The sequence below is a fragment of the Ovis aries genome, chromosome 16, assembly GCF_016772045.2.
Source record: "Ovis aries strain OAR_USU_Benz2616 breed Rambouillet chromosome 16, ARS-UI_Ramb_v3.0, whole genome shotgun sequence".
NCBI lineage: Eukaryota > Metazoa > Chordata > Mammalia > Artiodactyla > Bovidae > Ovis > Ovis aries.
Genome location: NC_056069.1, coordinates 8,004,388 through 8,028,633, shown reverse-complemented (window position 1 = coordinate 8,028,633; position 24,246 = coordinate 8,004,388). Strand labels below are relative to the sequence as shown.

Below are 24,246 nucleotides of genomic sequence, written 5' to 3'. Positions count from 1 at the left end.
TGTTTCCAGAAGTTTCAGTGAAATAGCTGAGTTTTTAAAATTTTCTGTGGGATAGAGTGAATTAACAGGCGATAACATTAGTCTTTTTTCTGTGTAAAAGCAGAGTGATTCTGATATTGATGCCAGCATTCACTTACAAAAGTTTCTAGTTTTCCATTCCCTGAAACAAAGTATGCAGCTGAGTCCAGACAGGGAAGTGATGGAGACACACTGGAAGTCTACACTGGAATTTATGTTTGCCATTAAGAAAATGGCCTTTTGGCAAAAGTAGATTTTGAATGGCCACAGTGGTTAGGAAGTCCTCACTCTCAGGCATAGACTGTCCCCTGTGGCTGATTGGTGAGGCTTACTTGTTCCTTAGCACATTTTCAGTCTCTTTCTCCTGCTGGTCTCCTTTGTAGCTTTCTCTAAATCTCTTCAACTTTATCTGACTTTTGGGTGAAATGTCCTCGTCCTTTCCTATTTTCTTTCCCTGTCTTCCTCTCCTGCCACCCCCTTCTGTCTCACCGGGTCTCTCTGCTGGTTTCTGTATCACTTCCTCTCTCCTCCTCCCCTAATATTCTTCACGACATCTTTCTGATTTCTTTGTGATTAGCAAATGAGAGACTCTTTTTCTTGTTGAATATTATTCTTAATGCTGGGACTTCTGGACATCTCGGTGATGGCTGCATCTTATTTCTCACCTGTTGCTTGTCTTTGACCAATGTAAAGCATGGTATGGTCTTGAAAGGGAGGCATAATTGAATTGTAAAACTCTACTGTTTGGGGCTGTATTGCATTCAAAAGGGTTGCAGTTAAACCCTTTCATAAGGCATAGTCCTGGTTCACCTAACCAAATAAAATGTAATATGATTGTTGTTTTGAACAGATATAGATTAGATATGCTTTTGATCTGTGAAAAACTTTGACCTGTTGGTACAGTTAATTTTCCAACATTAAAAAAAAAAAATCACTAACACATCAGTTTAGATTTTGTCTGTGGGTAATTAGCAGTCTCTTTAGAAACCAGGGGCATGACTAAAGCAAACTGGTCTTCCTTTTTTAGGAAATGGAATTTCATCTAAGTTTCCTCTGTCTGTCATGTCAGACAGTTGTTATTGTTTTTTGCCTTTCAGGTCCTCTTCCTGAACTTTTTTTTTTTTTGGAAACTATTGTATGGTAGATTTTTCTTGGCATGTTATTTTCTATTGATTGTGTATATATATGTATATGTGTGTGTGTGCATGTGAGCATGTGCTTACATGCCTGCTAATGCGCCTGCTCACAGGCAGATTAAGGATAATTCAAAATAGGAAACTGGTATTTATTTTTCCCTGAACTCTGCAGTTTGTATTTATTCTTATTTATGATTTAAGATGATGTTTTGTGTGTATGGTACATTGCAAACCACTGGGAAAACATAGTCTGTTTATTTAAAAATTTTAGCAAGAATAACCATGTAGTTACTGGAAAGAGAAAGTCCACACTGATTTTGTTTTTGGTCCTGATTGGTCTACCTCTTTATATCCTATGGGATATCATGCTGATATCCATCGGAGGCTAACAGATGTGGAGGAGACTGGGGGAGCCTTTCTGTCTTCACTTTTTCTCCTGTCACAGGGTGAGGAACTCTGGAAGAGTAGTTTTGTTTTTGTTGGGCAGGCGCACAAAAGCCCACATCCTTCTCCACGCTGGACTGAGCCCTGGAGCCCTCCGCCTCTTGGTTTCTATTTCCCAGCCACCCCTACAAGCTGGAGGGTGTGTGCCTGCTCCCTGGAGGCCCCCTTTGTGCTGCCTTTTTGTATTTGAGGAGAGGGAGTATCCTGAATGCTTGGTGATCTGGCAGCCTCACCCATCACTGGTATTTGGGCTGTAGCACTGACTGGCCGCCCCACACCACCCCTGGATGCTAGTATACTAGGGGGTGCTAGTCTGCTGCTGCTTCTGACATGACTTCTGTCCTTCCTTCCTTCCTTCCTTCCTTTTTCCCTTTCTTCCTTCCTTCCTCAGAGTGTGCCTCAGTGACCCAGGGTGGCAGCTCCTCTCCTTGGACCCTGGGTTTTTAGCAGGGATTGGTGCCAGCCGGAAGCTTTTCTATAGAAGGTGTGAGGCCAGGCTGGGTGAGAAAGTGGACCTGGAAATCCCTCAGAGAAGACAAACAGTGGTGAGAAAGGGCATGCCAACCGTTGGGTTGCATAGGGCTGTTTATTTGGCAGTGCTTGAGGAAACTCAAGGTTCTTATAAGCTGCTTTGGTCTAGTATATAGGCTCCAGATAAGAATAATTATTTTGAAGTATCTCAGGTGCAGGAAAACATAAATACAAGCAATATGTTCATCAGGTAGGAATTCAAAGAAAGTAAAGAACAAAGTATCATCTAATAAATAAAAATATTCTTTTGTATGCCCTAACTTCTTCACTTTTGAAAGCAGAACAAACCAGCTCTAACAAGCATACATAAATAGATCAGAAAGCATCTCCCTGAGGTCCAAAATGATGTTGTTGGGAAGAAGGATTCATGCTATTTGGGCTCACGTGAAGTGAACATAACAATGGACCCTGTTTTGGCCCGGGGCCCTTGTTATTTGGTTTCTTAGAGCCAGGACAAGGAAATGTGATGATGCCTCGACTTGTTCATTTTTCAGGGGCAGATGACGGTCTGTGCGAAGTTTGGCAAAAATGTCTATCTTCCTAAAGATGCTGAGTTTTACTTTATTTATAATGGATCTCATCAGAGACACATCGTGATTGCAGAGCGCACAGAGGATAATGTTCTCCAGTCCAGCATTCCAGGTGAGGCGTGTGTGTGTGTGTGTGTGTGTGTGTGTGTGTGTGTGTGTGTGTGTGTACACTAACACTGGGTTATCTCAAGTCTGAGGCTCTTCCAGCTGTGTCTGCAGGTCCCCAAGCAGCCACAGCTTAGACTTACGCTCCAGGCTGAGGAGCGGGGCTCTGGATGCAATCTGTCTTAACATTGCCTCCCGTTGTCCTGGGACCTGTGGCCAGGGACAGCTCAGGGAGATCTGAGATACCTGATATCCATCTTAGTTCCGTTTTCCTCATCCTCCTGTGGTTGGTCTAGTTGCCTCTCTCTGCTTTGCTCCCTTGGGTGGCTGGGGTTCTTTACTCAGCATCCTGTCCATCCAGATGTTTCCTTGTTGGATCTCAGCCTCTAGAACTTTCTCATCTCACCACCATTCACATTCTGAAACCTGTAGTTCTCCCAAATGTCTTCAAGTATCACAGTGACAGATGACAGGTTATGAGCTAACAGCCCTCCTTAGGGACAGTTCTTTTGCATTTTCAGTAGGTGTGGGTTGTGCATCCGACAGCAAGCTCTGATCTAAAGGTGCAATTAAGGCATCCTTTACCTGCAGGAAAGGAGAGTTTTTGTTGTTTTGCTTGTTTGTTGATTGCTTGATTTCAACTGTGGGTCTTTAAGACCCCTTTAAATTATATCATCTAGGGACTCTTCAGTTTTTTTAATAGGTAACACTGGCTTCAGTTTTGTTTAAACAAATTGTTTTAAGTGCTTCTGTAGGATAGCTGTTGCATGTGGAAGAAGGAAGACAGGAAGCATGCAAACACAGGTGTAGTGAGAATGGTGGTGATGTGCAGACCTCCTTGGGTTTGATCACCGAATCAATCTACTGTCCTACTTCCGGGACTTTGGGCAATTTTAAACTCTCCTATCTTGGGCCCAGGAACTCCTATCCTCATAAAAAAAAAAATAAAAGAAGTCAAACCACATTAATGGCACAGAATTATACTGGCCGTCAGTCTCATTTGCCTCTCCCCCTTTGCTTTGACACTTGTGTTGATGTTTTTGCTGCATTTGGCTTGGCCCTCTTTTCTTGGTTTTTCTCCTTTTAAATCAAGCTTCTTATGTAGAGAAAGAATAAAAATAATAACAGAAGTGCTACTCCTAACATCAACATTTTAATCTTTTTCTTGCTTGCATGTAGGGGTGGACATTCTCCCCACTCCTTGTGTGTTAAAGAACATCTTTTTGAGTATATTGTGGCCTGCTTAGAAGGGAGCGTTCATACCTTGAGTTTAACAAATTCCTTGCAGGCAAAGGACAGTTTCTGGTTCTAAATCTTAAATTGTCCTGGATATAGCTTCGCAAGGGTACCTTTCTGAAGTATGTACAACGGATTTCCATAGTATATACTGGACACATTTAGTCTGGTGGCGGGAGCTGCGTTCTGTGTTTGTACTGCTGGGCCACTTTAAAGAGACAGTGATGAGAAAATGGCAGTAGTTCCTGCCTGGTAAGCCCAGGGTGCTCTTGTTCCTTGAAGCCTGGCAGCATAGCTCCTGGGGAAAGGCTCTGGAGAATATAAGGCAGAACAAGGATGACCTGAGCCCGTTAGTCGTTTGCTTGGGGGTCAGTGGTGGCTAAATCTCTCCAGCTACAATGATCATAGTCACAGAAGTTAGATGGCAGTAACTCCTGGAAATTCTGCCAAGGACAACATAAAAACATACCTGGGGAGAAGTTCCCAACCTTGGTAAAGTCAAGGGAGAATGTAAGGAGGAGGGAGAAGCAGCAGGGTTAGGTAGCCACCCAATAGCAGAGGCATTAAGAACAGCTACAGAACAGAGATGCTGCTCTCAGAAGTGGCGGTGGGGCAGTGAACATTATCTTTAATGTTTCTGTGGATTAGCGTTTACCCACCCTACTCAACGTTCAAAAGGACGCTGAGGAATTAGGGTAAACTTGTGTAACTTTATGGTGCTGCCTTATAAAATGATCACCTAAATAAATATATAAAAAACGTGTGACTCAGAAGGAAATGCCAGAACAGAAATGGACAAAGGTCTCTAAGACAACAAACTTGAATTTGACGGTTGGGTTGAAGTACATGGTGAAGTTGTGCCAAACAGCAGTGGTAGTGATAGGAGTGTGAGTGTTAGTTGCTCAGTTGTGCCTGACTCTTTACGACCCCATGAACTAACTGCATCCCACCAGGCTCCTTTGTCTATGGGATTTTCCAGGCAAGGATTCTGGAATGGTTTGCCATTTCCTTCTCCAGGGGATCTTCCCCACGCAGGGATCGAATCTGGGTCTCCCGCACTGCAGGCAGATTCTTTACCAACTGAGCTACCAGCGAAATAGTGACAAGAGAACAGCCACTAAAATGGTCAGAGCTCATAAAAGTTAGCTTGGAATTGGAGTCCGTGGAAGAAGATGGGGTCAGTGTTCATTTGGACCCACCGGCTTGGCAGCGTTTAAAGCTGACTGGCCGCGTTTCCTGTCCACCTTACTCTTCTGAGCGTGTGGTGTGTATGCTTGGCCTCTCGCTTTGGACACTGGAAGTGCATCTTCGGCGGCCTCAGGGTGAACTGTTCACTGTCTTGTTGTCCAGGCCACGGGCTTCAAGAGACAGTCACCGTGTCTGTGTGCCTCTGCTCAGAAGGTTACTCCCCGGTGACCATGGGTTCTGACTCCGTGACCTACGTGGACAACATGGCCTGTAGGCTGGCTCGTCTGCTGGTCACCCAGGCCGATCGCCTCACCTCCAGCAGCCACCAGACCTTGCTGACCCCGTTTGCCCTGACGGCGGGGGAGTTGCCTGCTCTGGACGAGGAGCTCGTGCTGGCCCTGACTCATCTGGAGTTGCCTCTGGGATGGACTGTCTTGGGGAATTCTTCACTGGAAGGTGAGTCCTTACCAGAAAATTCAGGTGTCTCCTCTCTATGTGAAGTTCACAAGGTGCTCTGCGATTTGTTATCTGTTTATCTGGATGGGTTTTCCTGCCCACTTTTGACCCGAGCCTTTCCCTGGTAAAGCTGGGGTCTCTGATGTCCTGAGCTGCTCGTCTCTGGGCTGGTGAGGCTGTATTCTAGGAGGCGAAGAACTTTACCTCAAGGAGGGGAAGACTGTTTCTTTGTGGCAGGTTTGGGCCATGCTTCCACTTCCCTTGGCATGTTTTCTTGCTGTGACAAGAGGATATTGGTGCCCTCTTTCAAACAGGGAGAGTCATTGAGCAAGGACGAACATGCAGCCTACTTGTGGAACGCTGAGAAACGTGGCTGTGCTGGAAGTTAGCTAATGCATTGACACCTTCAAAAATGTCAGTGTCACTGAGAACACTCATATTTACTATATTTATGTTAACTTTTGGACTTACTTCTGGATGCCCCTTATTTTCTGAGAGACTGCATAGAGTCTTAATATCATTAAATAGACTCTTAAAACCATTTACAGCCAATGTGAACAGAGATATAGATGTATTATTGTTGAGGTCCTTTAATGGACTGGAACCTGTTGGTCCAGAGTTGACAATAAGGAAGTAAAGGAGAGAAAGAGGCTGATGTTCCTTGGTTTACACAGAAAGCCAATAAAGCCCCTGCACAGGGCTTGCTCTGTTCACAAAGGCCTCAGGCGCCCTCTTGATGGAGTGAAGGTGCAGAGCACCTTCTCGAGAGGGTCTTAGCCCGGGCAGGAAAGTGAAATCAGAGAGCCTCTGCGCTCCAGGGGATCAGCCTGAAAAAAGAGAGGGAGAGAGAGAAGGAGAGAGAGAGAGAGAGAGAGAGAGAGAGAGAGAGAGAGAGAGAGAGAGAGAGAGAGAGAGAGAGAGACATGGGGACCAGAGCTCTGATGGAGCAAAGCTGTTTTATTCAACATTGTATAAGTATTTATACTGTCTTACAAGATAGCCATTTTCAGCAGAGATAAAATCAAAACTTACAAGTTATCAAGAAAACATGAGATCATCCATATGAAAGAGAGAGTTGTAAATAACCACTTTTACCATATGGTTCATAAAAAGAAAGAGGGTACTTATCATAGAAAAACTGATGAAGGAAATGCCTGGATTCCTCAGTCCCAGGAGAGGCTTGCCTCTCCTCTTAATTCCTGAATATTCAGGAATTAATAAGGAACAGAGAATTCCTGACAGATCCAAAACAGCACCTAGGAAGCCTCCTGTTAAATGCTTCCTGACATATTATAAGCCTGTACCATGCATGAGGCTACACTGTTCAGTAGTTGGTTGCTGCTAAGTTGCTTCAGTCATGTCCGACTCTGTGCGACCCCATAGACGGCAGCCCACCAGGCTCCCCCGTCCCTGGGATTCTCCAGGCAAGAACACTGGAGTGGGTTGCCATTTCCTTCTCCAATGCATGAAAGTGAAAAGTGAAAGTGCAGTCACTCAGTCGTGTCCGACTCTTCGAGACCCCATGGACTGCAGCCTACCAGGCTCCTCCATCCATGGGATTTTCCAGGCAAGAGTACTGGAGTGGGGTGCCATTGCCTTCTCAGCGATTACAGATGACATTTTATTGGAGGTAGAAATATCAATCTGTATTTATTCAACAAAACATATACTAGTGATGTTTTTCTGTGTTCTTCCCATGCCTTTAGCTTTGTGGTTGGATAATACTGTTTTTAAGAATTTCTGCTTCCAGATGGTTACAGGTTATAGGTTGGTTTAAATTCAGTCATGGATAGATTAAATGCATTGCTGCTGCTGCTGCTGCTGCTAAGTTGCTTCAGTCGTGTCCGACCCTGTGTGACCCCATAGATGGCAGCCCACCAGGCTCCCCCATCCCTGGGATTCTCTAGGCAAGAACACTGGAGTGGGTTGCCATTTCCTTCTCCAATGCATGAAAGTGAAAAATTAAATGCACTACTGTAGATAAAGTGAAAGTGAAAGTCGCTCAGTCGTGTCCAACTCTGTGACTCCATGGGGTTGTCCAGGCCAGAATACTGGAATGGGTAGCCTGTCCCTTCTCCAGCGGATCTTCCCGACCCAGGGATCAAACCCAGGTCTCCTGCATTGCAGACAGTTCTTTACCAGCTGAGCCACCAGGAAAGCCCAGGAATACTGAAGTGGGTAGCCTGTCCCTTCTCCAGCAGATCTTCCCGACCCAGGAATCGAATCAGAGTCTCCTGCATTGCAGGCAGATTCTTTACCAGCTGAGCTATGGGAAGCCCTACTCTAGGTAAAACGGATATGATTTTTTAAAGATGAATCATAATGCCATACACCACAATCAGAGAAAATCTCCATTTCTTATCCTTATCAGGGTTGTACTTAAACTTTCCCGGGCACTTAAGAGTGTTTCTTATTTCTTAAGACCTTGGATTAGAGAAGTCGCAAGCCCAGTTCATCACTGAGCAACGCCCGACTCCCATGTGCTGCACTCAGTGTGGTAGCTGACTGATATGAATGAAGGGGTGGGCTTCCTGATGGAGTTGGTGGTGTCTGTTCTGCTCACCAGGATCTAGCAAAGGGCTTGGCATATAGCAGGCACTCAAAAAATGCTTGAATGAATGAGGGGTATATCCTGAGACTTTAAGGAGTCACACATCCTAGATACCACTTTTGTAACCCTCCTGTATACAGGGAAGGGAAAAATGTTTTCTGGCTAAGTAACTTTATTCACATGTATATACACACATATATATATTCATATATTCATTTATGTATATATATGTAGATACATATACTCATTCATATGTGTATATATACATTTATACATATGCATATATATGTTTTCTGGATAAGGGGCTTCATTTTCTTAAGCCTCTTGGCTTTTAAAATGAATTTTGTCAATAATATTGGAGTGTTCTTTACATTTTGCGGGGCTTCCCTGGTGGTGCAGAGGTTAAAGCGTCTGCCTGCAATGTGGGAGACCTGGGTTCAATCCTTGGGTCGGGAAGATCCCCTGGAGAAGGAAATGGCAACCCACTCCAGTATTCTTGCCTGGAGAATCCCATGGATGGAGGAGCTTGGTGGGCTACAGTCCATGGGTCACAAAGAGTCAGACGCGGCTTCACTTTCACTTTCACTTTACATTTTGCAAGGCATACTCATTTTGACAAACACATAAATCTTTCAGAACTTCTCACTAGTTACCATGCTCTTATGTCACCAAGATATGTAAGTACATATTATGTATATTGTTATATTTTTTTCTTGAAAAAAAAAAAAAAACTGGATCAGTTGCTTCATGTGGCGAAACATTGTATTTTATTGGAAAACATTTCTAGTGTAACAGTCATTAAGATTAAGTGCCAAGTCCTGGCCCAGTTGCCTCCTGGCTGTAAGATCTTCTGGGCAAATTATTTTTGTTCTGATGCCACAGTTTTAATTTCTAAAATGAGACATGGTAGTCCCCAAACTTACTGGCTTGTTGCCATGGTTGAATTAGATAGTGTATGATAAGGCTTCTACAACAACGTCTGAACATACTAAATTCTCAGTAAAAGTTGACTTTCATGTGTGTTTGTGAACAGATTTCCGTGTATAGAGAGTAGGTTGTATGTACATATGTGAAAAAGAAATTACAGTTGGTCTGGATAAATGAAGATAGGCAAAAGATAAAATCTTGGTGCTGTAAACAATTCCTTGAAATTTCTAGTAAGTTTCTAGACTTTCTCTAAGAACAGTTTATAGTAGTTGAGGTGACATTGCCTGCAGCCTAGAGACTTGTAATAGAACTTCTCTACAACATCCGTGTTCAGGGACAGCCCTTCTTCTTTTTGGTCCTCTGATTAGATAAGTTCCACGCTCCTGTTTTCTAGTTTGCAGATACTTTCTTCCGCTTGATCTAGTTTACTGTTGAAGCCTTGAATGTTTAAATGTCAGTTGTATTCTTCAGCTCTGTTATATTCTGTTTGGTCCTTTTAAACATTTTTTTTTTTTTTTGAACTCTCATTTTGTACATGCATTACTGTCCTGACCTTGCTGAGTATCTTTGTTATTTTGAACTCTCTCTCAGATAAATCACTTACTTCCATTTCATTAAGATTAGTTTTTGGAGATTTATCTTTTTTTTTGATGTTATTATTATGTTTCTTCATTTCCCTTGACTCTGTTTTGTGTTCTGTGCATCAGATAAAACAGCCACCTCTCCCAGTCTTGACAGACTGCTCTTGTGTAGATGAGCCTAATCAATCATCCCAGCCTAAGCTCCTGGTTGCCTCTTAAATCTTTGTGATAGTCCAAGTTACTGTTTTGTTCTTGGTAGTTCCCAGTAGTTGAGCATGTGCCAAGACCTGTCAATGCCCTAAAGGGGAGGATCTCAGTCAGCACCTAGACGCAGGGCGACTAGAAGGCATGAGCTGGGAAAGCATGCAATCAGATCCCTTCCAGGGAAAGACTGGAAGATGAGTGTTTTTAGCTTGCTCTTCTGTAAAGAAGCCTAGGGGGATTGTTGCAGCAAATGCTTATGTGCACACCCATTAACAACTGCTTCTTTATCCACTACAATCCTGTGGGACTTGTGAATGCAAGCCCCATTGCCTGTCGGTGCCTGGTGATCTGGGACCTGTTGCTTGAGTCATAGCTGTAAAAGCAGTTCCTTTCAGAGAGGTGCTGGTGACCTGGCTTTACTGTTGGAGTGGGACTGGAGCAAAGGAATAAAGGAATTGCCAACTGGCTTCCTTGGGGTCCAGGGAGAATCACAGCCAGCCCCTCAGTGCATGCTAATGAGAAGCTAGACCACTGGGCAGCAGCTCATAAAATATACAGTCAGATCTCTTCCTGGGAGAGACTGGGTGTGCTTGCCTGCTAATTCTACACTGAGCCCTGGGGGACAGCCATGGTGGATGCTTACGTGCCCATCTTAGAGCTGCTGCTTTAATTGCTACAGTCCTGTGAGATTCATTAATATAAGTCATATAAGCTTTCAGAGATAGGTATTTTGGGGGCCCATCCCTCAGGTGGGAGCTTTAAAAGTTGGAGTGTTATATGTACAGTGAAAACCCTTGAATCCTCAGGGAAAAGTTGGGAGTTGGGTGTTCCCTTCTGATTGTATGGTGCTGTGCTGGGCGTGGGGTTAATGGCAAGAGTTTGTCTCAGCCTTTCCTACCCATCTCAATGTATTTTCTCTTTCGCCTGATGTGTAGGAGGCACTGGGGTAGTTACTGGATTTCTCTCAGTAGGAATTGCTCTGTGTGTAGCTGTCCATTTCCATGGGAGGAGGGTGGTTCAGGAGTCTGCTGAGTCACATTTCTGATCCTTCTCCTTCAGTGTAGTAGAGTTATGATCCAGGATGTTTAGAATATCTTCTGTGATCAGTGCTTCTCTTTTCTTTCTCTGTAAGCAGAGTGATTTGAATTTATTTTTTATTTTTCATCGATCTACTCACATTAAGGCCATTAATTTCTCAAAAAGCGTTGAAAATAGAATGACTTTATATTACAATTACAGAGAGTCTGCAGATCAAATGTCCTTTATTGTAAGAATTATTTTCTTTTAGTTATTATAGAATTAAAATATTAGTACTTGATACTGTCCAGTGTTTTCAGCAAAGTCAATGCAGCTTTTTTAGCACACATGTCTTATTAGTCTTGCTTGTCTTTGAGACAGATAAATTATATTAGCAAAGTAAGGAGTGAACTGTGGCTTGTAGCACACTGAAGTTTAACCATGTGTTAATGGTAGGGGCATCATGAATGGAAAACAGATTTCTTCCTCTAGTAACTATTTCTCCTATGACCTATCCAGAAGCTATTTGATACTGTGCTGTTAACATTTATTTAAAATTTTTTGTGTGCATTTATGCTTCTTAGTGGGGTACAAAGGATGCTGGGCTTCCCAGGTGGTGCTAGTGGTGAAGAACCCATCTGCCAATGCAGGAGACATCAGAGACATGGTTTCGATCCCTGGGTCGGGGAGATCTCCTGGAGGAGGGCATGACAACACACTTCAGTATTCTTGCCCAGAGAATCCCATAGACAGAGGAGCCTGGTATCTCAAAGAGTCAGGCATGACTGAAGTGACTTAGCACTCACTCACAGGATGTTACGGAATGAGTAAAATTGATTTCTGTAATGATTTTGTCATGGATAAGTCTGATGCAAGCCTTACGGTGCAGCACGACTGTATTTGCTCGCATTTTATAATAAATCTATCATTTTTCTCTTTTCAAACACTAAATGAGAGTTATCAGAGAGGCCCGAGAACCTACAGGAGGGTCAGAGTCTGAGCTGTTGTGTCTTATAAAGCGAGCCAGAGTCTTTCCTTAGCCCTGCATGTTACCCGTCATTACTCATCATGCAGCTCAGTTATTCTCTGAGGGAAGGAAATAGCCTGCGTTTTATTGAATTTGGTGCCATAAATAAAATTGGATTTCTGTCTCATAAAATTAAACCCATTCTTTCTGAGAAATAGCTTTTGTGATTAAAACTTCTGCAGGGTCTCAGGACCTCACATTTATAGTAAAACTTTAGTAATATAATAACCAATAAAACTTCACATTTAATTTGTTTTTGTTCTGGATTTTTAAATTGTTTTTTGGACAGAAATCTTTTCTCAGATTGGCATACTTTTGACAATTAGGTTAACTGGCTTGAAATACTCTTTAAAAAAAAAAAAAATTCTGCTGGTGCTCAGATAACTTGAGTTGTAGGCTTCCCTTTCTGCTCAAATTACTTCTTTTCACTTGTGTGTCCAGCAGCCTGACATGGCTGCAAATACCAAACTTTCCATTACCAGCCTTGGCAGCAGTGGGGAGGCTGCCATTTGAGTAAAGATCCCAAAGGGACTGCAGATGCCGTCTCAGAGGACTGATGGCCTTGCGCCTGGGAACATAGCGCCTCTCCTGATCTATGGAGGTAAGTAGAACTTGTCTTGGGTATGCATTTTTTTCTTTTTATTTGGCTGCACCAGGCCTTAGTTCGGAGAAGGCAATGGCACCCCACTCCAGTACTCTTGCCTGGAAAATCCCATAGATGGAGGAGCCTGGTGGGCCGCAGTCCATGGGGTCGCTAAGAGGCGGACACAACTGAGCGACGTCACTTTCACTTTTCACTTTCATGCATTGGAGAAGGAAATGGCAACCCACTCCAGTGTTCTTGCCCGGAGAATCCCAGGGACGGGGGAGCCTGGTGGGCTGCCGTCTCTGGGGTCGCACAGGGTCGGACACGACTGCAGCGACGCAGCAGCAGCAGCAGCAGGCCTTAATTGCAGCATGTGGGATCTTTGGTTGTGGCATGCAGGATCTTGTTCCCTGACCAGGGATTGCACCGGGGCCCCCAGCATGGGGAACGCCAAGCCTTAGCCACCAAACCACCAAGAAAGTCCCCTGTGCATTCCGATTTAAGGAAGGAAAAGCCCATTTACTTTAAAAAAGTCATGTAAAACTCTCTCTCACAGCATATATATACATTTACAAATCAATTTGTAGTAACAACTTGCAGAGTCAAGACATTTGTTGCCAAAGTAAATTGTTGTGAAAAATGAGTTTGGACTTTTCTTCAGGTCTCTAGGTAAAAGTACTTCATTTGTTCAAAGATCTCCTTATAGGCAGAAGTTCTTTGCTGTGGATGAGAAGAACTCTTCATCAGTTCTACCAATTGTGAAAACATAGCAACCTGTTTTTTCAGCTATTGGGAGATAACTGACATGTATTGTTAGATATGTTTGATGTGTACACGTGTTGATTAGATGCATTGATATATTGCAGTTGGTTACCACTATAGCATTAACACCTACTTCTCATCACATAATTACCATTTCTCTTTTTTTTTTTCCTGTGGTAGGAACATTTAAGAAGGGTGGCACCATGAATTGAATCTGTAGGACATATACATTAAAATTTTTAATGAAGCCAAGAAAATATGTGAGACTGCTTTATTAAGTTTAAAGAGTTAAACTTTGTCCCTACCTTTACAGCTGATTCTATAAGTGGAAGAAGTTTTCAGGGTGAGCTGATTGAGCCTTTGCAGCTTTTTTTTTGCATGGCTGTCTTGGGTATAAACATAGTCAATGTATTTTGAGCGCTGGTTTCTCATTCTGTAATTTTATGGTTGGCTGGAGAGCTGTCTCCAAAGAAAAGCAATGGATGAAATGGGTAGGACCCACTGACAGTGGCTCAGGGAATTTTTTTGTTTAAATAATAATTCCAAAGACTATTATTTTAATTAATTCCAAAGATCAGATCAGCAGTATGTACCTTTCCTTGCGAGTGGAGTTACGCCACCGGTGGAGTTAGAGTAAACAGAACAGACTTAAACTTAGATCCAGAAGTTAGAGAAATGGTACGTTGGTTGCAGAATACCTGTTGCAAGGGCCGGGCCAAGTATTGGGTTGGCCAAAAATTCATCTGGGTATTTCCTGTAAGTTTACAAGTGAACTTTTTGGCCAACCTAATAGTATCTGTCTGTGTGAAAACAAGTCATACTGTAGTGAATGGTGACTTAAAGGAGAAGTGGAAGCCTCAGTGGGGCCACAAGTTTAATGGTGAGGTACTGCTGTTACTAAGCAGAGTGGTTAGCATGATGCTCTGCCTTATTAATAGTGTCTTTATAAATTCCCTTTGAAGGAGAATGTTTGTTTTTCTCTATTTTACAACTTAATGGGGGATAAAAGGAAAAGAAATGCAGACAACCAGAAGGGCTTAGGAAAAAATTTATAATAGAGTAGGGGTTATTCAGCAACCATTGTTGCTGCTGCTCAGTCATGTCTGACTCTTTTGCAACCTCATGGACAGTAGCCCACCAGGCTCCTTCTGTCCATGGAATTTCCTAGGCAAGAATACTGGAGTGGGTTGCCATTTCCTTCTCCAGGGGATCTTCCTGACCCAGGGATGAACCCCCACCTCCTGCACTGGTGAGCGGGTTCTCTACCACTGCCACACATGTCTGAATTGTTTAGTGTTCTTTAAGGAGTTTAAAGAACCATGTATAGTATTGCTTATCTGCAGGAAATGCTGTTAAGCGAGAATTAGCAGTTCATTATGAAAGACTCAGTGGGAACTGCCAATTTTCCGTGACACCTACATCTTGCTTCAAGCCACATACCCGGAACATCCCCTCTTTCTAGGCAACAAGAGAAGGGAATTTGAGGGCCAGCGGTGTTTGACAGAGGGAGTTATCTGTTTATCTTTCCTTGAATAGAAGAAAGAGATCTGTAACCAGTAAGAGGCAAGATGTTTAACACTTGAAACAGAGCTTGTTTAGTGTTTGAATACAGTCTGCCAGCTCTAGAAATTGAAAGAAAATAAAGTGAGGCTCAGGAGCAAGGCCCTGTTGGTGGGCCGCCACCTGGGTACCAGGTTTTATTAGTAAAGGGGATGAATTAGAAGGCTTGCTTGCTGTCCCACAGACATTGTGAAATGTCAGCTTTGTCTTTCTGCCGTAAAGCTTTGTCCTGGACAGAAAGTTTGAGATAACATCAGCTGATGTCCTACCAGTGGGCAGGAAACCTATAAAGGACAAATTTATCACAAAATACAAGTTTTTAGGTTTAAAAAACAAAATTGGAAGAGTTTTAAAATTAATGCATTATGGGTGTTGACTAGTTCTGGGATATATGTTTTTCCCGGAAATCTTGACATTTTTCAAGCAGTTGTGTATGCACTCAGCATTACTTTCTAGCCTTCTGGTATTTCTGATCGTACCTGGTGCAACAGACATCTCCACACTTTCTCTTCTGACGTTTAAATCTGGTATTATATTCCTTCAGTTGCTGAGGTAACACACTGGATAACTGCTAGTGGTGGAGAGAATGATCTTTAAGACAGGTCCTAGGGTAAATGGGTAAAATTGTTTCATAATACTTAGCCATGCGCATGCACATAAATGTACATCATTTTTTTAAAACCCTTAACCTAAAACTGGTTCCTCTGCCTTTCATCTCTCTCTCTCTTTTTTTTTTTTTAGCTTGTCATTTTTAAAGAATAAATTTTTTGGCAGTAAAGAATGTAACACAGAATTGACCTCTTAAAGAAAGGCCCTTTTCCCCCTTTGAGTCATTTGGACTTTTCCTGCAGTTGAGTCAGTCAACTCTTATTAAGCACATTCTTATTAAGCACTTACTAAGCACAACTCTTTGGAGAAGGAAATGGCAACCCACTCCAGTGTTCTTGCCTGGAGAATCCCAGGGATGGGGGAGCCTGGTGGGCTGCCGTCTCTGGGGTCGCACAGAGTCGGACACGATTGAAGCAACTTAGCAGCAGCAGCAAGCACAACTCTTATTAAGCACAGTGTTTAAGGCACTGTATTTTAAAGAAGAAAAAGCAGCTTAAATTAAACTTTTCCTTAAAAATGAAGCTTCCTACAGGACACTAGTGGCCTGAGACTAGAGTAGAGAATGATATATTTATTCTCACTCCTGAGATATACAGAATAAGATTCTCTTCAGGTTATTTTCTGGTCATTTTCTCCTACTCTCAAAATTTTCAAGGAAAAAACAATGCAAGTGGAAGCTTTTATTTTCAAACGCCCATCCCTACTGTGCTTCCCAAAGGATTCAAGGCTGTGGAAGGTTTTGAAATTCATCTCTGGGTGGCAGTGTTTCATTTCTGGCATTTCTCTTTTGGGAACCCTTCAAATGTGTGGGCCAGTTTGGGGTTGCACACGGGGGACTGAAAGTGAATTTGAAAATGATTGTAGCCAAGTATTCTCTAAATCTTGAGTAAAAAAAGTTAAACTTTTTACTGTTTTCATAGATTTCTTTAATGGAATTTGAATACTGGCAACTTTTTGGCTTAGACATTAAAGAATCTGCCTGCAATCCAGGAGACCCTGGTTTGATCCCTGGGTCAGGAAGATCCCTTGGAGAAGGGAATGGCTACCCACTCCAGTATTCTTGTCTAGAGAATCCCATGGGAAGAAGAGCCTGGCGGGCTACAGTCCAAGGAGTCACAAAGAGTTGGACACGACTGAGCAACTAATACTTTCACTTTTAACTTTCCATGTACTACTTTATTTAAAAATGAAATCAAATATTGGTTAAAAACTTCTAAATGCTTGGAGGCAAAAAGGCTGATCGTTGAAGATGGGTGGGTGAGGCCTGGCATGGAGGGCGGGCAACACGCTGGAAGTGGTGGGATGGTCTTAGGGAAATGGTCAAACCTGTGTCCTGGAACAGTGGCCCCTTTGCTGGGCCCCGGTGAACTTTACAAGGCCTTGTCTTGATTCTTTCAAATATGGGTCATGATGTGGACACCAGTCTGTACAGCCCTCAAGTCTTCTGTCTTTCTACCCCAGGTTTTGTTTCATAGTGATTCCTACATGCCCACTTTCTCTTCCCCATACCTGGATCTGTAGCAGCTTTTGTTTTCCAGATTTGTCATGAGAGCGTGGGTGTGTGCACACGCACTTGTGTGTGGAGACAGATGACCTTCTGGAGAGCGGGGTGCCTGCCTGAGCTCTTACGGCTGGTGAGGCTTAGTTTCCTGCTGCTTGCTCTTCCCCACTCTCAGTCTGTTGATGTATTCAGGTTCTGTCTTTCTGCTCTCCTTTTCTTGGGTTTGTCTTCTTTTATCTCATTATCTTTGCTGAAGAGCCAACTCATTGGAAAAGACCCTGATTCTGGGAAAGACTGAGGGCAGGAGGAGAAGTGGGAGACAGAGGATGAGATGGTTGGATGGCATCCCTGACTCAATGGACATGAGTTTGAGTAAACTCTGGGAGATACTGAAGGACAGAGAAGCGTGGCGTGCTGCAGTGCATGGGGTCGCAAAGAGTTGGGCAGGACTGAGTGTCTGGACTGCAACAGTGGGAAGCATAATAGTTAGGAACTTGAGTTTTAGAAGTGGAAGAATCTGGGTTCAGATTCTTGATGCTCCATTTACTACCTGAGTGAGTTTGGGCAGTTGCATAATTGTGTCAAGCTTCTGTTTCTACCCCTACCTTGTCCAGTGCTAGTCAGGAGTTGATGAGATGAAATATAACACATGTGAATTGCATAATAAATGTTAGAGGGAAACAAGAAGTGTAAAGTCCTTGTAGTCATTGGCACCTAGCAAGGATGAGATAAAAGTAGATGTGGTGACTGATTCACATTCATGCCTAACAGCTGCCATCTAGACTTCTAAGTAACTTTTTCCGACCTTCCATCCTCACGCTCATCCCAGGTAGACTTATATATTAGTATTCTGTTTGGGTTACCCCATTTATCTTCTCCTTCTCTCACCAGAATATCCTTTCCTAAGTGTGCCCCTGTGCTGAAGGAGGGGATATGATCTCCCACTAAAGTTGCAGCTCATAGCCACCAAATTAAATATTTCTCCATGCGGGCTTGGATCGGTGGCTTCCAGGGCAAGGCAGATGTGTGGCCAGTTTCCTGGTTGTGTTTAAATTCAGAATCTCAATGCAAACTTCCAAAGGCCATTTCTAAGATATGATGAGTCTGTGCTTTTCCTTCTTGTCAATAATAGAATTAGATTGTGGTGTATTTTCATTTGTCTTCCAAACAGAACAGGGTTCCTGGAGGGTCACTTGGAAGGGTGCCTGGGGATTCCAGAGGCTCCCCTGTGGTGTGAGGGGAGAACAGAAGAATGCCCAGTGCATCGTAGGCTGTCAACAAATATCAAGTGAGTGAATGAATGGTAGATGGAAATCAGAGCCTTGAAGAAATATTAACAAATGTAAAAAGTCTGTTGCACAGGTTGGAAAAACAAGTTTGACATAATTACTGCTTATGGCACCTGATAACCGCCTGCTGCCCAAGCTATGGCATTAATGCACGTTTGTCTTAATGGCACATCTGGCGTCTTACACTGATGCGATTATAATGCCTCTTAAGCAGATAACTGGTTCCCTTAAATTATGATGTTTAATTATAATCAGAGGGAGACTGCTTTCGAATATACATGGATCTATTTAGTGAGTGTTTATTGTATTTTTGTATTAAAAAGACCAGACAAATATATATGTCTGGTAAGTCCCCCGATATGGGCTTTCTTAGTTCTAGAGAACCCTGTCTCATATGTTATTTTCGTTATAGCCCCCTGACAGTCTTGGATACAAGACTGAGCAGATAGTCCTTTCCTTTTACAGGTGAAGCAACTTAAGACTGGAGAATTCAGTGGTCTTCCCAGGACTGCATCACTGTAGGGATCTCTAATCCGATCCCTTTGCACTGGACAGTGCTGTGTCTGGTCTTCATATCTTGTGTCGGTACCCATATTGTACAAGGCAGTCTGGGAATGTCCCCAGATTGGGAAAGCCAGACACTGGATTGCCATTTGTGAGTTCTATAAGGATGTTTTAGTGTTTCAGCTGGTTTAGTACTAGTTCCACAACGTAGATATAGTCAACCTCTATGAGATACAAAATCTATGAAGTGCGTTCCAGGACTGAATATCAAAATGTGAATTTTCTGGAATGACTGTGTGTGTGGTTGGTGTTTTCCCAGATTTTCAGTCAAGGGTTGTTATGATCTGAGTATCTCAAATGTGTCTGATGCAGAGCAGATGTTTTAGGAAGCTAAACCTGCCATTATGCCTTTTTAGTCCTCTTCTACCTTTCGGCTTTATAATCCCACCATGCCTGCCATGTGGTATTGTGCTCCATGGGACGTCGTGTTTCCGTATCTTTCCCATGAGTGTGTTTATATTTGCAGTTCCTATCCTAGACTCACTAAGCTCCGATCTTCTGTGTGGAAGGTGGGTTTGTTTATACACACACCAAAGCCCTGATGAGACTCCCCAAATGGAAGATGCCTTAATATACCATCTCTCCTCCCTTTCTCGTTGAGAGTCCTGAAAAATATCTGAGATTATGTGTGCTGCTCTCTGGGTAATTTTTGCTAATAGTTTTTTATTCTTTTTGTGCTCATCATTTTATAAACATCTATACATTTTCAAATTGTGATACATGATGTAGGTTGATTAACCTGTAATTAACCTTGTAGGTCAGATAGTTTACTTATTTCTGTCCACACTTTCCTAGAGCTGTAGTTACCAGATAGGATTTCATGGGCAAGATATTTATTTTATTGCAAACTAAAATGGGCTGGCTATATGCTCCTGCTTTATGTCCATGGGTCCTGGCATATGGTAGTCTTTTGATTCAACGTTGGTCTGCTCAGTGACTTAGACGCACAAATTGAAACCTCCGTGAATATATATGTGGCTTTGGAAACCAGAGTAGAACTTATTTTAATTGATAGGATTTATGTGAATTAAAAAATATATTTTGTTCATAAGCTTATAGGATTGAATGCATTTTAGTGGCTCTCCTCAGGAGTTATGAAACATTGGTAAACTCTAGAAAAGAGAGAACCTACACAGTAGGTTCTGAACCCTACACAGAGGAAGGACTTGTTCAAAAATATTTGCTCCTAGATTACTGTCCCCACCACAGGTTTAATATTTTGCTTAATGTTTAAGGCTGTATCTTGGTGTAGCAGCAAGTGATGTAGGTTGCAAATAGCTTGTAAAAGTCAGAAGTATTTTTCAGTCTCATTCATTGGTGAAATGTTTTAGTTAATGAACCCTTAAAAATTTTTTTTCGTTGGAGTATAGTTGCTTTACAATGTTATGTCATTTTCTGCTGTACAGCAAAGTGAATCAGCCATATGTATGCATATATCCCCTCTTTTTTGGATTTCCCTCCCAGAGGTGATCAGGAAGACAGTGGTATAAATGGGAGGCATAGATCTGGATTTTGTTTACCAGATATTTATTTAAAGTAGCAGATCTCAGCTCTGGCTTTGAATGATTATAGGATCCCTTTGGAATCTTTAGAAGAGATGGCTGCTTGAGCCCAGCCCCAGAATTTTAATTGTTCTGAGGATGGCCCTGAACACAGCTATGTGGGTGAATGGGGAGAGAGAAGAAGAGCCCTACAGACATCACTGAACTCCAGTAATACCAGTGCCCCTCATTCTGTCCTAGCCACATTCATCTCTTTACCCTCAGAGGTGTTATTAGGTAACTGTTATCTTATTTTTTCTCATAGTTTTACCACCCACGTATTGGTATATAATATAAAGTTTAGTTTTCACTTTTAAAAAAACTTCATATTAATTAATACTTATTCTGTGTATTCTTTTGTGACTTCCCCCCTCAGCATTATATTTCTTAGTTTCTTCTCTATTAGCATGCAATTCATTTTTATTGTTAGAATATTAGTATTTAATTATACTGTAACGACTGAGTGACTTCACTTTCACGCATTGGAGAAGGAAATGGCAACCCACTCCAGTATTCTTGCCTGGAGGATCCCAGGGACGGGGGAGCCTGGTGGGCTGCCGTCTATGGGGTCGCACAGAGTCGGACATGACTGAAGCAACTTAGCAGCAGCAGCATGCTGTAACTTATCCTATTATGGATGGACATTAAGAACACTTCTATTATTGATCATTTACATTTTTATGCATGCTTCCTGGTGTATACAAAGCACAGTCCTCACTGGGGTTTAAACACAGAAGTGGAATTGCTTAGCCATACAATATTAGTGTCTTCAAATTTATTAGATTATGCCACTGTGTTTTCCAAAGTGGGTGTGCCAATTCACATTTCCTCTAGCAGTGCACAAGAGTTCCTAAGTGCATGATAATTTATTTTTCATTCTTCCAACCTGAATTTCCTGCTACCTTAGAAGCACAGTCAGACCTCGTGGGATCATGGCCCCGAGTTTGGAGTGAAGAGTCTACAAAAGCACCCTCCTTTAGTAACAAGCAAGCTGGTCACCTGTGCTCTTGTGCCTTGGGTGCTCTGGCGTGTGATCTGTGTTGCAGATCTGTTATCTGTAATCTGTGCTCTATTTCATAGATCCCTGATCTCCAAAAAGCCAAAGCAAGGATCAATCTTCCTAGGACCTTGGGTCTTTGATGTGAGAGGCTCATTTGCCAGGAAGAGAAACTGAGTTGTGGCAGAGAGGCAAGGGTGGGCTTTGTGCCTCTCGCCTTGTCTGGGGCAGATGAGACCCCCTTTATGCCGTGATGGGACTGTTGATTGAATGTCACAGTCTGCGGTTCCTTTTTGTGTCTGAGTGATCTTGCTCCCAGGATGTTACAGGTCACACCTTTTAATGTTTTCCATTAGAGCAATTATTAGTAATTCTGTTTTAGCTCAAATAAGTCTGGGCACCAACTAAACAGGAAAAGACAAATTTATCTGGTTAAAAAAACAAACAAACAACCTTTCATTTTAATTAAACTCTCCCATGTCTGCCAAATTGCAGAACCCCTTTCCACAGCTTGTTTTCCTGACCCCTGTTAAGAATCTGAAACTCTGTAACAAGCAGAATTATTTATATATGTCATGATGTTTCCTATTTCAAGCTCTTTGCTTGATTCTGGGCTCTGAACATCTATATTGAGTGCAAAAGCTTGTTCTGAATATTTTGGGCAGCTTTTGGTTTCCTTCAAACACCAGAAGTGCTTCTCTCCCCCTGCCTCCCGCTTTCCCAGGAAGCAGGTGGATCCAGAGGGGGACAGTGGCTACTGTGAGCGCCCAGTTCCCCAGACCTACTGTCCTTTCCCGCTGAGCACGGTGTGCGGCTGTGAGATGTCCTGGGACCCTTTGCTGCGATGCTTACACCTCTACACCCCTCTCCTCGAGCAACAAAATGCAGAGAAACTGCCTGGGACTAAAAGTAACTGGGTGCGTGCGCATTTGGGACAGTTTCTGGACAAAAGATACACAGAGACCAAAAAACCCAACTGCCACTTTGAAGAGGCTGGAACAAAAGCAGAATACTGTGCCTGCCTCCTGCACTCAATGCCACCTGAGGGGTGGGCAAGCCGCCTAAGCCACCCATCCAGCCATCCTCTGAACACATCCCCACCCTCACCCCGTATAAGGAAGCTCTACCCCACTCAGGGAGGGAGCAAGCAAGGGAACCTGTTGTTTATTCTCGCTCCCCTCTGCTGCAGCAGGGGCCCCAGTAAAGCCTTGCCTGAATTTCTTGTCTGACTTTTAGTCAATTTTTACTGATTGGGGGAGGCCAGGAGCTCTGGCTGCTAACAGATGGAGCTGGAAAGGAGAGAACAGGGGGCTGGTCTAGCAAACAGGCCTGCCAGATGCTGCTGGTGGAGGAAGCAAGTTCTGTCCACACTCACACCTCAGTCAGGTTTGGTACAGTGAAGTACAGGCAGGTTTGAGGGTATTTTAGGCCCTTGCTCCAGGCACTACAGGGAGTACCATTTAAATGGTTGACACCACACTGCCTTTATCAGTGCTATGATTTTAAAAGAGAACATGAAAATTTTAGATATTCCCTTTTGGTCATATTTTTCTTGGAAAAAAAAAAAATTGTGTCCTATATAAGCGTGGGCATTTCTCACCAGGTTCAGACCAAGAGCTGTGACTGAGCGGTCCCATCGGAGTGTGGCTGGCTATAACTGCATGCTGACTGGCACTCTGGGCAGTGTACTTGTGTGTGTGTGTTGTCACCTGATCCTAACAAGTCTCTTCCTGATTATTATTTGAGAAAGGAAAAAAAGTGTCAGTGTTACCAAACGTGCCTTGTTGGGAATCAGTTAAGAGTAAAAAGACCTTAACTTTCTAATTAAGTGGGTTTAGAAATCAGAAAGTTAAAGGATAAAATAAAGATAAGTTCTCTGGTAGTCTTTGAAGGAGAGCAGGTATATTAAGCTTGTCTGGTGGGGGTACACTGCTTTGTCTGTTTCCAGATGTTTCAGATGTCACTTTACTTGGAGTGGGAGGGAGGGTCTGTGCTGTGTTACACAGATACACGTACAGTGAAGTCTGTGACGTTTGCACATTTGAACTATAAGGCTTTATGCTCATTGATCTTCATGTAGAAATAGTGTAAACCAGTTAAAAATGGAAGCTAAACTGTTTTCTTTTGCACCCATGTGCAATGGAGTATTCCCTTCTGATTGTTTCACGTTAGAGTCTTGTTGGATGCTGGCTCCAGCAGCATAGTCTGCTGGTGAGGCCAGGCTGGGTTTAGGGCCTGAGGAGGGAGACCTGCCCCCCTGCCCCCACCAGTGGGCCTTAGCATCACCTTGAAGAGGGAAGACATGGTTGGAATTTATTGAGAACTGGAAGTTTGTTTTAATGAGGGTTTTCAGATGCAGAGGAGGAGTGATGGCGGGGGCAGGGGGTGGCAGGGAAGGGAGTTTTGACTAGGATTAGATCAAGATCATGGTAGAGTGGTTAAATATTGGTTTTAGGGCTTAAACTGTTAATGCTTTCTGATAAAGCATTGATATGCCTTGAAGGAAGGTCGTATGATGAATATTCAATCTTTGCCTAGGCCGGAGTCCTCCCGGACTAGTCAAATTATGCAAATGAAGACAATGGAGTAGCTAAATCATGTCGGTGTAGACACTAAGCTGGGTGGAGAAATCGGTAGGTTTTGTGTTCAGTGTCCCAGCTGTGTGGGAGTATGTAGTTTGGGTTCATAGATTTTAGTCAAGAGGTCTTGATATCAGAGGAAAAACTAAGAACGATAGATGCTTCAAAGAGCATCTATAGCCATGTATTAAAAGCTGACTATCATGGGTACTCATCAGGGAAAGAGCCGTTGGTCATTTATTCATTCAACAAGCAAATAACATTTATAGAGCATATAACTCACCAGGCGCTGTGCTAGGATTAAAGA

General features: G+C 42.9%; 1 protein-coding gene across 4 annotated transcripts in view; it reads left to right on the top strand.

Annotated features, from left to right (window-relative positions):
- Positions 1-24,246, top strand: part of ARHGEF28 (Rho guanine nucleotide exchange factor 28) — a 350,771-nt gene that overhangs the window by 141,787 nt on the left and 184,738 nt on the right. For all 4 annotated transcript variants that reach the window (XM_060400313.1, XM_060400314.1, XM_060400312.1 and 1 more), the window contains exons 3-4: positions 2,624-2,771; positions 5,351-5,644. In XM_060400313.1, coding sequence (XP_060256296.1) covers positions 2,624-2,771; positions 5,351-5,644 — 442 coding nt within the window. The remainder of the gene's footprint in view (positions 1-2,623; positions 2,772-5,350; positions 5,645-24,246) is intronic.